The sequence below is a fragment of the Magallana gigas genome, chromosome 8, assembly GCF_963853765.1.
Source record: "Magallana gigas chromosome 8, xbMagGiga1.1, whole genome shotgun sequence".
Taxonomy (NCBI): Eukaryota; Metazoa; Mollusca; class Bivalvia; order Ostreida; family Ostreidae; genus Magallana; species Magallana gigas.
In genome coordinates, this window is record NC_088860.1 from 5,827,704 (window position 1) to 5,844,476 (window position 16,773).

At 35.1% G+C, this 16,773-nt stretch overlaps 2 protein-coding genes across 2 annotated transcripts in view; one reads left to right on the forward strand and one right to left on the reverse strand.

Annotated features, from left to right (window-relative positions):
• The window catches only part of LOC105339913 (failed axon connections homolog), a 6,981-nt gene extending 1,291 nt beyond the window's left edge, over nt 1-5,690 (reverse strand). The window contains exons 1-4 of the mRNA XM_011445696.4: nt 5,496-5,690; nt 2,398-2,533; nt 1,748-1,944; nt 1-201 (exon numbers count right to left, since the gene is read on the reverse strand). The exon at nt 1-201 is cut by the window's left edge and continues 5 nt beyond it. Of these exons, the coding sequence (XP_011443998.3) occupies nt 1-201; nt 1,748-1,944; nt 2,398-2,533; nt 5,496-5,578 (617 nt within the window). The 5' untranslated portion in view covers nt 5,579-5,690. The remainder of the gene's footprint in view (nt 202-1,747; nt 1,945-2,397; nt 2,534-5,495) is intronic.
• Nucleotides 5,691-5,840: 150 nt separating this feature from the next.
• Nucleotides 5,841-15,586, forward strand: LOC105339914 (actin-binding LIM protein 1). The gene is made up of 14 exons (XM_034474276.2): nt 5,841-5,995; nt 8,036-8,446; nt 8,914-8,984; nt 9,942-10,137; nt 10,615-10,632; nt 11,005-11,193; nt 11,537-11,797; nt 12,016-12,105; nt 12,291-12,361; nt 12,639-12,696; nt 13,107-13,132; nt 13,676-13,771; nt 14,109-14,180; nt 14,916-15,586. The coding sequence occupies exons 1-14, from the start codon at nt 5,992-5,994 to the stop codon at nt 15,027-15,029; spliced, it is 1,677 nt and encodes a 558-aa protein (XP_034330167.2). The 5' UTR covers nt 5,841-5,991; the 3' UTR covers nt 15,030-15,586.
• The last annotated feature ends 1,187 nt before the right edge of the window (nt 15,587-16,773 follow it).

A 16,773-nucleotide genomic window follows, 5' to 3' on the forward strand; every position in this document is an offset into this window, starting at 1 on the left:
AAATTGGAGATGGCCGTCATATCGTCGACGGCTATGGACCAGACCTCGTCTGGGGTGTGTCGACCAATCCCGTGCCCCCACGTCTCATGTCTAATGACCCGCCTCAGAAACCAAAGGGTGAACCATAGCTTGAGTCCTGTGTACGGTATAACCTTCTTAACCGTGGATATATCGTCACCGAACATCTCGAGACACATGGTCCTGTCACAATCAAAAGAAGAGATTAGACTTGTGTATTACATATTATACATTTATTGCATGATTGTGAGGCAAATATGAAGATTTATTCCCCCATGAAAAATCATATTTCCCGAACGTCCATGCAATAAATTGTTTATTATACCGAACGACAGGTGATAATTTAGAATACATCGGTTTCTAATCGTTTTTCAATTCTAGTAAAGCAATAACGTGGTTTTTTTCTATAATAGTTTCTGAAATAAAAAGGATTAAAAACGATTTTTTAATAATCATTTAATTGCATCGTATTTTCATCCTCGGGATTTTTTATAAGCATGGAATGAAAATTCGAGGGGGTGAAATATGATGAAGATTATGACGATGACAGGGAAATATGAAGTTTTATTGCCCTAGCACGTGATTGTGTACAACCAATCAGATATCGCGTTATGTAGAATAATCATATTGAGGTATAATAAAGTCATATGTTTCATTATTTATGTATTTATCTTGCCTTTACGTCTTTAGACACTTTGTCCTAAAATCATCAACACAAAGTATTTTTTTACGTACAGTCATATACATTTTTCAAGACATTCGGATAAAGAGTAAATGCCCAGAGAAGGAAACATGATTATATGTAATAAACTATACTGATGTAGATCTAACGTAATCGTTATAGTTATGGGGAGACTGCGATAGACTTGACTACCATTAGTATGTAAATGGTTTTGCTTTGATTTGAATCAGCCAATGCAGTGTACATGTATGTACATGTATCCACGTGAAAACTGCACAACACATGTACGTGTATATTCATTTAATTGAAGCATTAATGAAACGCTATAGCTCGAGCGGTTGTTCAAGACCAACGGATATTGGATCTGTCTGTTAGCTCCTCTCTAAACGATCTTTCAGGAACGCAGCCCTATCTAGATTTTTTATGGATGAATGTATAAAAAAAAATTCTGATAGTTAATACCGGATCTGACACTTTCGACTATTGCCAAAAAAGTAATTTACCAGCGGACGCCGGTTATGTAATTTCAGCGTTGTCCGCAACTGTTGGGTCCATATACCATATATGAACGAAAAACGAAGCATTCTATTGTTTAACTGACACTTTTTATTGACTCGGGATATAAAAAGTACAAATTACATATGCTTGTTATAATTAATATACAGGATGTCATCCCGGCCTTCCGCGCGACACGAAATATGCACGAAATACGCGACACGAAATATGATAATAAAAGAGCAATAAAAAAACCCACTTGTTTCAAATATAACAACCATTGGACGGAATTGCATTACGATATATGAAGGAATGTACATATTGAAAATTGTGAATTCGTTTAATTAATTAATACACTAAACAGATATAAGATATCATTGACGCCGATGGCCTCAGTCACTTGTATTTTAGGACTAAAATGTATCAGGATACCGGTATCTATTTCTTCCATTCTTTGACGATTCAAAAAATACACTTCCTAGTCGGTGAAAAGCGACTGAAATCGATATGTATAATATAAAAAAAGAAGATTCCAAGATGTTATACAAATACCAGTAGAGGTTTTCCTCGGTCAGTTTCTGGAAGGCCCGTGCGATGCCTCGCTCGGCGGGACTCAGGTGTTTACTGGCGTCTATTCCTCTCTTTTTCTTGATATATTCCACGCAGAACTGTGAGTCTGCGATTGATTTTCCGTCATACTCCATCCAAGGTGTTTTCCTTTTGGATGAGAATTTCGCTGAATGGTCATTCTACAACACGTATAAGTATAGAGGCAATTGACATACCGAAATAATCACAGGCACCTGACGTTATGTTTTTCTCATAAATAAAAAAATTATTTATATATAGGAGAAAAATATATACGTCGGGTGTCTGTGGAAGTTATATACTTACTCACCACAAAGTCAACTATAAACAATGCTATTCTGTTTCTTCTTTTTCATAAAGAGTGCCAAATCAAATAAAATATTCAAATTATTGAATAATAAAAATTGGTAATAAAATCCTCAATAATGGGATTTTCCCACAACACATTGGTTCAATGTCTGTTTCATCTTGAAAATTTATACATGTGAGCATTTACAAGAAATCTTCAGTCTGTTTCTTGTGCTAAAAATAAAGGAATATCGAGGAAATATATTAACAAAAATGTACTAGGTGATACTTGAACATTATTGGGCTGTCTCTAGATTCATACTCACAACATAGGGAGTTTTGGTCATTCGTAAGAACGTCTCCAGCTTTAACGGAAACGGTGAAACACTGGGGGCGAATGGACCCCGCCCTATTTGGTACAAAATGACCACATCTGGGGAAACGTTGTGACGCCGTTTTGAGCTGTGAAAATAACCTAAGGATTAAGATGTGCCATTCTCTCTCTCTCTCTCTCTCTCTCTCTCGATCGATCGATCGAAATGTATATACCGGTATATGCATGTACCGGTACTTCAAATTGATATTAATAAGTACCTCTCTTTCGGATGCCTTGAAAAACTTTTTAAATTAGATGATTATTAAACCAGCAGTTGTTATTCTTTAAGTTAAATCGGGTTGCTCTAGGTGCCAATCACGTAATTTTTATTTTTTATTTTTGGTTGCTTTTTCTGTTATCTCAATTAAATCCTATTACGTATATACGGCCGGTAATACCTAATGGAAAAATCAGAATTTACTTTAAAATTGTATCGGTAATTTGTTTATTGTGTTCAATCATAAATTTAATCAAAAGTTAATAATATTCAGTAATACATTACCGATCTGACCCAACCTTACAGAAAGTAAACCCCAACTAAACCCTGGGTTCACTTTCTGGGTTTACTCTGGGTTTACTAGAGTGGACCCAGAGTAAAACCCAGAGAGGATTCAGAGAGTAAACCTGGTCAGAGGTATACCCCAGAAAGCAGAGCAGACGCTAACTGTGTATTCGGAATATACCAGGGACAGGAATTACAGGCAGTAGGATGGTAAGATAAAAGACGGGTCTGCTTCACACTTCAGTGCGTAAAGTTGACCTCAAAAGCAATTTCCATGTAAACCCAAAGTAAACCGGCCCCCAGTGGACCCAAATTTTCAAAAAGAAAACCTAGCGTAAAGTACACCCAGGGCCCGGTTTTGTTGGGGTTTACTGTGGTGTTAGGTTGGGTCTGATCGGTACTGTATATTGAGTGTGTCAAGCCGCCTTAACACTATATACTGTACGTGTTGTAAACTGTTATCTCAATAATGCTTCAGACTAAACCTTGTTTAGGGAATTATATTGTATTAAAGTGTTGATGAAAGCTGTTAAAGTCTTAGAGAGCTCAAACGATGTTTGTGCTAGAATTAGAACAGCTTTGCTTATTAAACATTGTTAATACATATTCACTAACGAATCATCACCATGGAGACAGAGGACAAGCGACTGAAACATAGAATAATAATAAAATAGTGTAGTGTATGTGTGTGTGTTTATTGTTTCGAATTTCTTTGACACTGTGTATGGTCTGTGTTTGTCGCTTGCTTCAAGAAAACAGACTAAGAGCCATAGTCATTTTTCCAATTTACACATCGCTTTTCACAAAAACTGACCTGAACCCAGCGGGAGGGGGTCCATTTTAAAACTGTGTAAAGGTGGTGCTTTAAAGGGACATGGTCATGATTTTTGTCAAAAATTATTTTTTCGATTTTAATGTTTATAATGCTTCAGTAAGGCATTTTTAATAGGCAACCCAAATTTGAGTGACATTTGTTGAGTTATGAGCAAGTTACAGAGCTTACAATTCCTCGCTATGTAAACAAAGCTTTTGTTTACATTTTGAATGTTGAAGTGAAAATTCCTGTTTTAGACCTAAAATGAATGTATTAAAAGTTAGGAACTGTTTATTTATGTTTAAAATGAATAAGAATTTTGACAAATCATCTTGAAAAAGATTTTTTAATGGTATATTGAACCTATGTAAACAAAAACAGGGCACGAGCCTTGTTTACATGACGAAGAATTGTGAGCCCTGTATCTCGCTTAAAACTCATCGACGGCCACCCAAATTTCACTTGATCATTAAAAATGCATTCAAAAAGCATTGTAATTAATAAAAACAGGAAAATAAAATTGACCAAAATCGTGACCATGCCCCTTTAAGTTGACGGGAGAAAATTAGATATTACATCTTTTGTTGTTTTAAAATATTAATGATACATTATTTTATTTACTTTACTTTTTCGTAAGCATTAATTCACTTGGAACCACGTGTCACAATGATTACTCCATAAGATCTTTAGAATCCAATAATGATCTTCAAAATTAGCATATACTGACTTGTCGGCATCGAGAAGAAAACATAGACTGAACTTGTTAGTATGGATTCGTAATTACTATGAATAAAGATAATAATAGACTTCTATAAATCTACCCTACAACAGTATCAACTGGTAGAGTCAATATATATACTTGCATGGATATAATATACTACTGGATATATATAACACAGTGGTATTATTAAACTCTCTGGACTTTTCTTACTCGGAAAATTAATTTCTGTACGTAGGTGTTTATAGTGATTGATAATGTTTTGCGTTCTATAAAGAAAATAATTCCATATAGAGACTCCGTAAGCTTTGACAACGGTTTAAGCTAATCGGGCCTCTCGGTCGAGAGATTCTGGTGCGAGTCCCACATTTTCCGACCTAATACGATATTCAATCCTACAGAAGTTCTAATGCTCTATTGTAGATACAATATAACTAAGGGATATAAAAAGGTAATTATGCATGAAAAATGTCACTGTAACTGACCAAGTTTTTAGGAAAACTTCCCCATTGTCTTATTATATGTACGGTACAGGTTTTGGTACATGTATGTATGCACAGTTTTATTAACTTTCCATTGCAATATTCTATGTATAGAATTGAGCTGGTTGGTGAAAAGAATTTTATTATACATAATAAAACGCCCCGCTTTTAATACAAGATGTTTTTTTGTATATGTCTGGTCAGTGACACTATCCCGAGCTCTAGACATTGTAGGAGACTAGGTCATTTGTCAACTAAACTCCGACAGGCCTGTATAGAAATAAGCATCTATCAGTGTGCAGACTTGATCGAAGAAAATGAAATCGAATTAGAAAATCTTGAGTGAAGATCTATTTTTAGCTACCAGCACTACCAATTACTAGATTCACATCGAAAGAGGAAAGGAATGCCATTCAGAAACAGCTGCATGCATGCATATCAGAACCCCAGTAAACAATTAAAATCACATTTACACCTTTACTAATATTGCTGTTAATATTATTTAGAAGATAAAAATGAAATATTCACTTACCGTTTATATAGGAAATGTCCAATTTTGCATAAAAGTGATGTGAGTACAATAACAAAAACTGCAATCAAGATTTGTGGCAGCATACTTTGTTTGTTCAGATCCTCGGGCCACCAGCTGTTGTGGACGGGATTTCAAAAAAGTGTCTGACAATTTACGTAGGAATCTACCATTTTCACGAAACCATGGGCTATGTCATTATATATAATCAACAGCATATGCGTAAAAATCTGCAATCTAAAATTATTTTTATCAAAACATTAGATATATCAACAAGTGTTGAAAATACGACGTTTATTAAGTACGCTTTAATTAGTTAGCGTATCGATTATGATATCACCCCCCTTGAAGTGGAATCGTCCGGTCTGTTGACATTTGAGAACTTCCTTTCGATGGTGTATACAACATGTGGACAGAGATGGAAATTTAATCACACCAAAACAGATTTATTTACACCTATGCTTCCATAAGATAGTTATCGGTGGATTTTCCTTTCATAATGGGTGAGTTTTTTAAGTAAGAAAAGGTGTCATGAAGATTTCGGCATAGTCCTACAAACTACATGATTTCGATGTTTGACAGCCATTCGGTAAAATCGTGTGATAAAATTTGAGCGGAGTTAGGTGTTTAGCGGTCTCTTATACAAATAACCACATTGTTTTTGTTCAAAAGACATTGTTTATTTAATGGCAAATTTATAGCAGCGCCCAAGTTCTCTCCGCAAATTGCCCAGAAAAATTCAAGATGGCGGATATATTCTTAACCCTCATCATCAGCATTATCAGTAACAGTGGGGGACGCGATCATAAAACCAAACATAGCCGTAGTTGGTTAATTACAACCAGGTCGGAGTGATCTCACAGCCGAATATCTGTGATTGGCAATGTTTTGGCGGAATATATGATCTACTTACACATTTTCCTATTATAGACTATACTTGCTACCAAAGGAGTTTGAAGATTCTTCTCAAGAATTAGTGCTTGAGGCTTCAATTGAAACCAAAACCCACACACCCTTCTAACTAGGGGGTTCATCTTTATTTTACCTCTGTTATGAGCGAAATTCAAACTTCTGTGATGCCATTGATTACTTGATAGATAAAAATACTAAATACTCAAATTTCTTCTTTATCACATTGTCATAATCATAATGATTGAGCATTTGATACTTGGATTAATAAATGGATGTCATCGAATAATGATTCAAATTACTTCTACACTGTGCAATGGTATATTTAAAGGAAACTTTTCCTGTAATTAGTTATAAGACTGTTGTTGCTTATCCTTACTGTATTTGTAGCAACTATGAAACCCAAAGGAATTGTTGCATTGTTTCATATAAATCAAGGCTGTGACACCACTTTATTTTGGGGGGGGGGGGGGGAGGGGGGTGGGGTGGTGGTAATAGAAATTCAACTAGCACAATATATTTGCACAGGAATGTGGGTATGAAATATCTGTGCCAACATATAGGTATGACCTGATAAATCAAACTCAAAATATAAACGAGTATATACAAGACAGTATACCTGTTCAAATGTACTTTGCTCCTGAAACAATTACTGCATCCATGATCCTGGTGAACAGACTTTATTTTCTTCTTTTGATTAATGACAACTCGGGAGACAACACCAGTTAAATATTGGTATGAAAACGAATACATTGCTTGGGAAATAGGTTTGTTCAATGGCCCAAAAATACAGATAACCAGGAGTGCACAATATTTTATTGAATCAGAGGTTATATTATAGACTGTTTGAGACTGAACATTCTAAATGAAAAATAAATGAGCAAGCTCTTGCTAAACCTGAGATATTGGAAGTTGAACAGTACAGAAAAGTAAAATTCAGAGCTACATTCACTCTGACCTGTTCAAAAATGATGATCTAGGTGATATTTTTGGACTTGGGGAGGGGGGGGGGGCTTATAACTATATGGCATGACTTTTCTTCTGTCCTTATGCTTTCAATAAATATACTTGACAATGACAACTGTGTCCTTCAATAAACTTTATTGCTGCCCACTTATAAATTGACTTACTGGTTTGTAAAATATATTAATTAGCCATAAATAAATGATTGAGTCACCATAAAGTCCTGTCAATCTATAGAGGCCAGTCAATCTGTGATCACTCACTACAACTGACAGCTATTAAGTGCATGATTGTGCACAAGAGCACCAGGTAATTGGTCATTTGCCAGTCCAACTCCAAAAGTGGAAAAATTGCTTTTTTCAGAACTGTAGACACCAAGACCCCCAGTAGGTTGTGTGCTGCTGTAAATCAAGGAATAAGTCGGCAAAGAAATTGCAGTTGATAATGTCATGAAAAAAATGTTGTTTCATGAAATATATCAAATTGATATACATGTATTTCATTGAGTTTTTAAATGCAGCTTGCTATATTGTAAAGAACTTTTGAACAGTAAATGTACATGCATGATGTAGAAGAAAACCGAAATAGAGAGGATTTTGTTTGCTTGATATTTTGAGAGTTAAGCAAATGTATTGAAAAAAAAAATTCTTATGAACCTCTGTTGCTTACAGGTCAGAAGTCCTCCAAACACAGGGACTCTGATGGCGAGCCTGCCCCCTCTCCGAGGAAGTCCCCGAAACGGACGGGGATGAAGTCCCTCCACGAGGAGACCCCCCAGGCAGCATCCCCACGCAGGTCTGAGTCGGCCTCGTTTATGGAGCAGAGGTCAAGTAGTGCGGACTCGGCGGACCTCCCAAAGAGCAAGTCCCTGACACTATCGTCTCCCAGCACAAAGCCCGCCGTGGACAAAGAACAGAAGGAGAACGTTCCTCAAGTGGAGGAAGAGCAGCTTATTCCCAGTAGTCCGGTCAAAATGAATGGGAACGGCGTCTCTATGGAACCATTGACGCCCAAGAGAATAAATGGGGAGATGATGCCTCGAGCGGCCTCCACCCCTAACGGGGTACTCTGCTCTGAACTCAGTGAGTAGCAGAATCAGAGCTGTTCTTTTTCCTTGTTTATTTTTTTTTCAATTATTTATCCAGCGTCTTATTTTAATTTTTAAAGCTGATATGATAAGTTTAAAAAGTTCCCTGATAATTTTTACTTAGAGCTTTTTTTTTCATTATCTGATATCAATCAAACATGCACAAAGATAAAACCATGTAATCTCAAATATAGTGAACAATTGATATGTAATGTCTATTGATCAAGTTTCATCCACAATTTGATTTATTTGCAATGAATGCATAATAAATAATGAAATTTTCTTGTCAATCCCTTCACAATCCTGTTTATGATAAAATGAATACCCAGTATTAAATGCTTCATTTCTAAATGAAAAATAAGTAATTAATTTTGCCCCCTAATAATTCCCATTTCTTTGGCTCATATTTGCATTATGTTTACTTGACTTATTGAACTCCAGAGCTGATTATTTTCTGTGTAGATATAAACACAGACTCTGACCAGGATCATACGGATCAAAGCGATGACGAAGCATTAACACCTGTCAGCCAGGTAAACACATTCCTGCCCCGTTCCCCCACATCTCCAGTGGTCAGTTGTAAAATACTGTGGTTTCATTAATTTTCGTGGGTATCAATTTTCGTGGATTTTCTAAAAACCACAGTTTCAAGGATACATAATTTCGGGGCCAATGACCTTATCAATACAAAATGTTAGTTGAAATTGAACTTCAATGAATATTTAATTTCGTGGATCAACTTAACAACGAAATCCACGAAAATTGGTATTCAACGAATATTGATGAAAGCACAGTATAATGGAAATGTTATTTTATTTTTGAAACAGCGATGTTAGTTTTGAAAATGGAGATATTTTATTGTTTTGATGTAAGTGGATAGTACGTTAGATGGACCACCATCCCTGATGATATCCTATATATATCCATACTTACATTGCAGTGGGGGGCAGATCATGACAATTTAATGTACATGCACTAAATTGTTGTCTGAAAATTGATGTGAAACAGAAAGGGAATGCACTAAAACTTGATAACATTGGAGAGAAACAAAGGAGTAACAACCCAAATGATCTCTTCCAGAGCTGTTACATCTATCAGTAATTTGCAGAATTTGAGTGTATTGTGTTCTGCTGTAACATTTTATGCTCTCAAGATATGTCTACATTTGTAGGTTTAGGATTTCAAAAAAAAAAAAAAAACACTTTTTTTTGTTTTAAGAATAGAAAAATCTGTAAGATATGCTATCATATGTCCATTTGCAAAACTATTCAATTATAAAAAATATATTCATTGATAATAAAGATTCAGTTTAGCGAGCTGTATTCATACAGAATAATGATATCAAATAAAAGACAATAAAAACTTAGTAAAACTCTTTAGCTCATGGTAGATTATGAAAAATTAACTATGATAAGGTTCCTTAGTGTTGTGCAGAGATGTGCAGAATGGTTAGATTAAATTGTAGTATCATGCATGGTTTTCAATGACAGGACTTTTACCTTGAGAAGAAGTCGCTGGTTGACTACGGCAAGTTCTACAACACGAGTTACCTGAGTGAGGGGCGCAGTAACTACCTGAAGAAGGTCAACTCTTTCCCCAGACAGGACCACAAGTCGCCCCACTTCCACAGGCCACTCAACTTCTCCTACTCCAAGGACAAGCCCGAGTTCTTGAAATCTAAGAAGAGTAAGTAACGAAGATCACTGTAAAGAAGTTCACCATTTGTTTTACCATCACAACTGTAAAACTATAACTTGGTGGTATGGTATATTGGTACAACTAAAGAAGTTCACCATTTGTTTTACGATCACAACTGTAAAACTATAACTTGGTGGTATGGTATATTGGTACAACTAAAGAAGTTCACCAGTTGTTTTACGATCACAACTGTAAAACTATAACTTGGTGGTATGGTATATTGGTACAACTAAAGAAGTTCACCGGTTGTTTTACCATCACAACTGTAAAACTATAACTTGGTGGTATGGTATATTGGTACAACTAAAGAAGTTCACCAGTTGTTTTACGATCACAACTGTAAAACTATAACTTGGTGGTATGGTATATTGGTACAACTTTTCTTTGATAACTTAAAAATACTTACCAGTACCATAAATTTACATCGACAACATGAATAAAAACCTTTTTCTCTCAAATTTTTAGGTGGCATGGCTGCATTAGGTAGGTCTTTTCTACATATACTATGAGATAATTGAATGTTGCGGATAGGGCCATAGAATTACATATATTGTGTCTTCATACCCAGTACATGCACAAGATTATTAACATATGTTTTTATTAGTTAGTCATTTGTGGTATATGTAGTTGCCCCTATCTATAACCAGTAACAATCATTTAAAATATATTAAGATTAAGCTTTAATAATGAAAATTTGTTGTGCTTATTTATTGAAAAGGTATTGATCAAAATTTACCTGCTTAAGATTTTGTGGCGTATCTTTTGACAGTAACTGCATTATACACATGTATATAAAGAACGATACATTTTACTTTAAAATAAAAGGTTTTTTTCAAAGTTTGATCTTTTTATTAGCTACTGGATCAAAGGTGGTTGTGAAGAGAACACGCAGGGTATCCTCGTCCTCTGAGCTCCGCAATGAAGAGGCAGTCAGAATGAGTATGTTCCCAGCGGCCAAACCCCCACAGCCCAATGAGATCACTAAGATAGAGAGAGAAGACTGGCCAGGACCCCCCTGTCCAGCCGCCATTCTGCCAGAACTCTGTGAGTCCAACTAATCAATCTAAATTACGAGCAATTTACTTTATAAATGTAGGGGGTTTTTTTTTTTGGGGGGGGGGGGGGGGAGGTTGCTCTCCGTAGGGGCTCAGTTTATGATGAAAGAAAAGGAACAGATTTGACAAATTTGTTCTTTGATTTGGTGTTGTCCAGAAAAATTCTCTTGTATAACCAGATTTTTTTTTTTCATTTGCTGAGATTTGATTGGTTTGCCAAAAAATGTTTAATATTCAAGAAACACACCATGTGAAGTCAGAAACAAAATGGAATTGCTGTTGTGTATACTTTATAAACATTTGGGTTTGAATCACTGTACTTGTTTTTGTAGTGAGACAGCGACGAAAAAGTCGGGGAGAGACTGATGACGAAGACGAGGAAATGCCACCAGAGGACCCCAAAATTACCAAAGAAATCGAAGAACTGTCAAAGTTCAAGGACCAATCTGGTATTGGCAAGATTATATACAAGGAGCTAGAGGAAAAGAGAGCACATCCAATTAAAGCATTAGATCCATGGAAAGCTTCCCGAGTGCCCGGAGCCGATCACGAGCCCCGATACAGCACGCGATATCAGTCCCCCATGTTTGCCTGTAAGACACGCTATCTCTGTAGTACATTGTAGTCTTAGAGTTCAATTACTGTTCAGTTACTGAATTTATATTATTTGTAATAGTTCATAGGTTCAAAATAATTTCAGAATTCTAAGTTAACAGGATTATGTTGAATGAAAAGTAATTTTGTTGAGGTTTGTATTTTATAAGATTTATGTTTGATATGAGTTTGAGGCAGGGTTTGTGCTTTCTCTCAGCTCCCTCTAGGTTTTTGGATCGACCCCGGCGATACTGGGATGACAGTGATATATCACGGGGCTATAGAACCATGTCCACACAGTATCCAGGTAACTCGTCACTGATGTCAAGGGCAGTATACCCAATGGCTTATAGTTATCATTCTTAACCTTTAAATTAATGAAGTATTTGTTATGTGAATACGTAAAATGAAAATAGTTATATAAAATTGCAGTACATTTAATTACTGGTAATTGTTCTCCATGAATAATACCTACTTCTCTTCTGGTTTCAGTACAAAGGTCTAGTTATGCACTTACTCCAAGAGCTGCCACCCTTCCTGTTTCAGGCACTTTCGGAGGTTATGTAAGTACAAGAATGTAAAGTACTACCGGTCTTCTTATTTTGGACAGACAGAAAATATGTTATCAATATACATGAATGTAGAAAAAATTCTAAAAATCAAAAGAATCATGATGTAGGGGATAAGATATGTACCGGTATATATAACAAGACCGTAATTTTTTTACTAAGTTCAGCTGTATTGGGATAGTATTTTTAAGTATCCACTGCTCTCTGCAGAATCATCAAACTTTCAGAATGTTGATTAGAATCTCTGATGTGCGAAGTATTTATGTTGTAGAATTTCCAGAGGTACTATGATTTTGAAGATTTGGGAACCAGTCGTCATCATACTGCCAGTAAGTTTTATACAGAGATCAAACTCACAACCTTGGCAGGATATCAATCAAGTCGTAACTCAGTTTTACAGAGATTTTTAACATTATAAATAGTTGAGTCCTTACCCCATAAATCTTCACTTTAAATAGATGTTAACACCTGATAATGAATTTTATAAGGAATGCCTTACTGGTAACATCAATCTTCTAGTAGTTTTTGCTTTGTGCAAAGTCTTTTATCAAGTCAAAAGTCTGTTTACAAACATTTGTCAAGATTTAACAGCTTGTAAAGGCCTTGAACTGATTAGATCTTTGAGTGAAAACTTTTATCAAGTACATACGGAACACTTTAATTTCACAGAATGGTTTTGATGTAATGAATAAAACAACACAAAAGTAAACATATAAATGTGCATTTTATTTCGTTTCAGATTCCTCTTCCACTGTAAACACAGAGGTATGTATGCTTTCTGGAGGTCAACAAAGGGGGTCCAAATATTAAAGGGTAGAAGTGGGGGCAGGGGGTCATTTGAAGAAAATTAGAAATGCCCCTAGTAAGGGATTTCTCCAATTTTGCACAGATCACTTTTAAGGGTATGTAGGCTATGATAAGTAAATACATGAGCAACATTGCAGCAAGATAGTATGAAAACATTTCATGTCCATATCATGTCAGGAGGAGGAACCATTGGGGCTCATACATCATCAAAATGTATAGTAGGCATATGAAGAAGAATAAATGTATGGGACATGCAATTTGGGAAATCAATATGGAGCAACATTATGAACCTGTGTTTTACAATATTTTGATGTTGCAATACATATACATGTATATTAAACTTGGGTTCATGATTATTTTATATAAAAATAAGTAAATGTTGTAATACACAGATAACTGGTATGTATATTTCAGATATATAGAATAAAGATAACTATAGTCTGGGAACTTGAGTACACTACTTTTTTATGACTAAAAGTTTATTGTTTTCTGATATCACAGCAAGAATCGTTCACCCCTTCCAGCATTCTAGGAGGTCAAGGGATTTCCATCATTTCCCTACAGCGCAGTACTTGGCACACAGAGGCTGACCCCCCGGTAAGTCTTCGTCTCAATCAAACAGCTTTATCATAATGGGTTCCTCATACCATGTAACATGTTTCATTGTGGAAACAGCAAGTCTCTATTCTGCAGTATTAAAGCAGAGTTTCATCACTATTATACCTTGCTACATAAAATAAGGTGAAAAATTATTTAATAATCTGTGTAGGGTGCTGAAATTTTTGCTATGATCTTCAGCTATCACCAATTCATTGATGAATTAATTCTTTATTTTTATACACATACAAAAATCTGTATTAATAAATTTAGTTGGCTTCAACATTCTGCCACATGTATTATTGTGATGTATTCTACAACTGCAGAATTTTTGTAGGTTTATCCATATGATAAGCTGAAGATAAGTAATTTTGACTTACCCAAGGATGTGGACAGGAATATGCTAGAGGTAAGGTTTATACAAATGTTCATATACTGAGACACATGTAAGGTCATATCATCAGATCTTTTTTTCATTGTTATAACCCTTGCATATTAAGAAAATGAATAAAATGTATTGCTTTGATAATGTTTCTTAGTTTAGTGTCTGACCAATATCTCGAAAGCCTTTTGCTTGACAGATTCCACCATTGGATGACTCATGATAAATTTTTCAGGCCTAAAGGTCAAAAGATATCTCTTTCACTGATATGCTGGTAACCTTAAATGTTTAATATTTTTCAGAGAATATAAATGATAATAATTAAACTTTGAACAAAGGTTGACAACAGCCTATTGGAGATCTAATTTGGTTTTTAAGGTCAAAATGTTCAGTATTTTCTTGTCATTTTCTTTGCTTGTCTATTCTGATGCTAACAGGCATTGAGATATTTGTTGTAAATAAGCTGGTACTTGAAATTATTAAGATAAAATTCAAGTTTGGCAAAAATTGATGGACATAGATGAGTTACTGTATACAGGGTTATTTTCGCCGTTTTACAATTGCAAACGGTTTCGCCCCGTCTTGAATTCGCCCAGATGCAATTGTTTTAACAAAGATATTTTTTGCAATATAGAATTTGCCCAGTTTTAAATTTGCCCTTTGACAACGAGGGCGAAAGAGGCGAAAATAAAACGTGAGTGAATATTTCTCTGTATACAGTATGTTCCTCACAGTTGATATTAATGTACTTGTGTTTCCTAGATACATCTAACTCAAGAGGACTTCAATCAGTTATTCAAAATGGATAGAGACCAGTTCAAAAGACTAGCTGAGTGGAAGCGCAATGACCTAAAGAGGAAGGCTGACTTGTTTTAACTGCTTCCAAATAGGACGAGAGAATGGTGGATGAAGCTTTGTTTCACAAGTGCATTAAAGATTTCTTTGCTTTATGTCTGCCTTAGATGAGGCAGACCTCCATGAGAAGTTGTGTTAGGTCCATACATATCACATGCAGGCTGTCTTAGGCTGGTTGTACAGTTGTCCGACTTCTTTTACTCTCCTTGCTAAACAGTCAATTTGGAGCTGGGAAATCAACCCAAAAACCCTGGCTTCTCTGTGTAGCAATGTCTATAATAGTGTAAGGATATAGTTATGCATGTCTTGGAACAATCTACTTGTATGGAGAAGATAAAGCTGAGACTGGCCTTTTGTTACATAGCTTTACAACATGACTTTGATTTCCGATGAAATCTGGCCACATTTTGTAGAACATATAATGAACTGTTGCTGTTATTATGCAGTGTTAGTGATTTTTACCTCTTTTTTTCTGGTTAGTGAAAACTTTTTATGAAATATATATTGTTTATGGGTGCTAAGCTTATATTGGAATAATTTAAATTTTTTTTGCAGCATTTTTGGTCAGCTTTTTACAGATGCAACTTTATTTTGTATTTATTCAAACAATATATTCACACAGAAATGTTATTTCATTTTATTCTTTTTTCAATGTATTCTCATTTTCAAGTTTTAAGCCTTAAAAGACATACTGATGCTTACCTTGCATTATTGCAGACAATCTTTTGGGTTCTTTACACACTGGAATAGAGATCTAGGTAGCTCAATGTTTTATCATTTCTTTCTATTTTCTACCCCCATTAAAACTGTGGGTTTTGTTCCTCAGTGTCTGTTACAAAAGAATCGTCTTGTTTTTCGCTGCAGAGATATACATGTACATGTGTGATGATGAAACAGATTTCGAGCAGTTTGTTAGCACAAGATGAATTTATGGCATTATGATATTGTAACTATTATACCTGATATTTTGTTGATATTACTGTGATTTTTTTTTTTGATTTACAAATCCCTTGCAAACAGCTTTTTTTTAGTTCCCCCTGCATATGCTTTATAATCATGTTGATGCCTGTTTTGGGATACTTTTGAGAGTAGGGTAGATCCTTGTTTATTTTTTACAGTTTTTTTTCTGTGTTATATATTGATATGCAACAGTGCAAACAATTGAGAGGAATCCATTGTTATTTTTTAAACCCTTTACCGTGACAGTGTTCATTATTATTATGTACATGTATAATTTACTTGTATAGTCAGAGAACCATCACAGGCAAAATTTTTAAAATGCTTTCAAATTTGATGTAGTGGTGGCTGGGGAAGACGTTCGCTTGTTTGTTTTTTGCCTTGGTTTTTCTTTCGTTGTTTTTTCCCCAAAAGTCTACACACACACACACACCTACACCCCCGCATCACTAGAAGAAAATATAGTCCTGTAATGTGCATCGAGAACACTTGTGTCGCACCGAATCCACAAGATGCTTTACTTTCCAGTGCTCTTTGTTCTGTCTTCATGTACCAACAGTTTATACTTTTGTATATTTTTTTGAGGGGGAGGAGATGGGAATGGGATACACAGTTATTACATAGATGATAAATGGATGCATCAAGATGATCATTAGTTTAAGGATTCTTAATAATGAATGTTAATTTATCAAAAACTTATAGATACATATACATTTTAATTTTTGATACCAGTAAAATATATTTAATTAAATCAAAATAGTTTTTACTGAATGAATTTTTTATATAATTGTGCATTAAAACTACTCTA

Coding starts and splice junctions, on each gene's coding strand:
- LOC105339914 (XM_034474276.2), top strand. Junction 8,447..8,913: donor GGTACTCTGCTCTGAACTCA/GTGAGTAGCAGA, acceptor TTTTCTGTGTAG/ATATAAACACAGACTCTGAC. Junction 12,697..13,106: donor CAGTCGTCATCATACTGCCA/GTAAGTTTTATA, acceptor ATTTCGTTTCAG/ATTCCTCTTCCACTGTAAAC.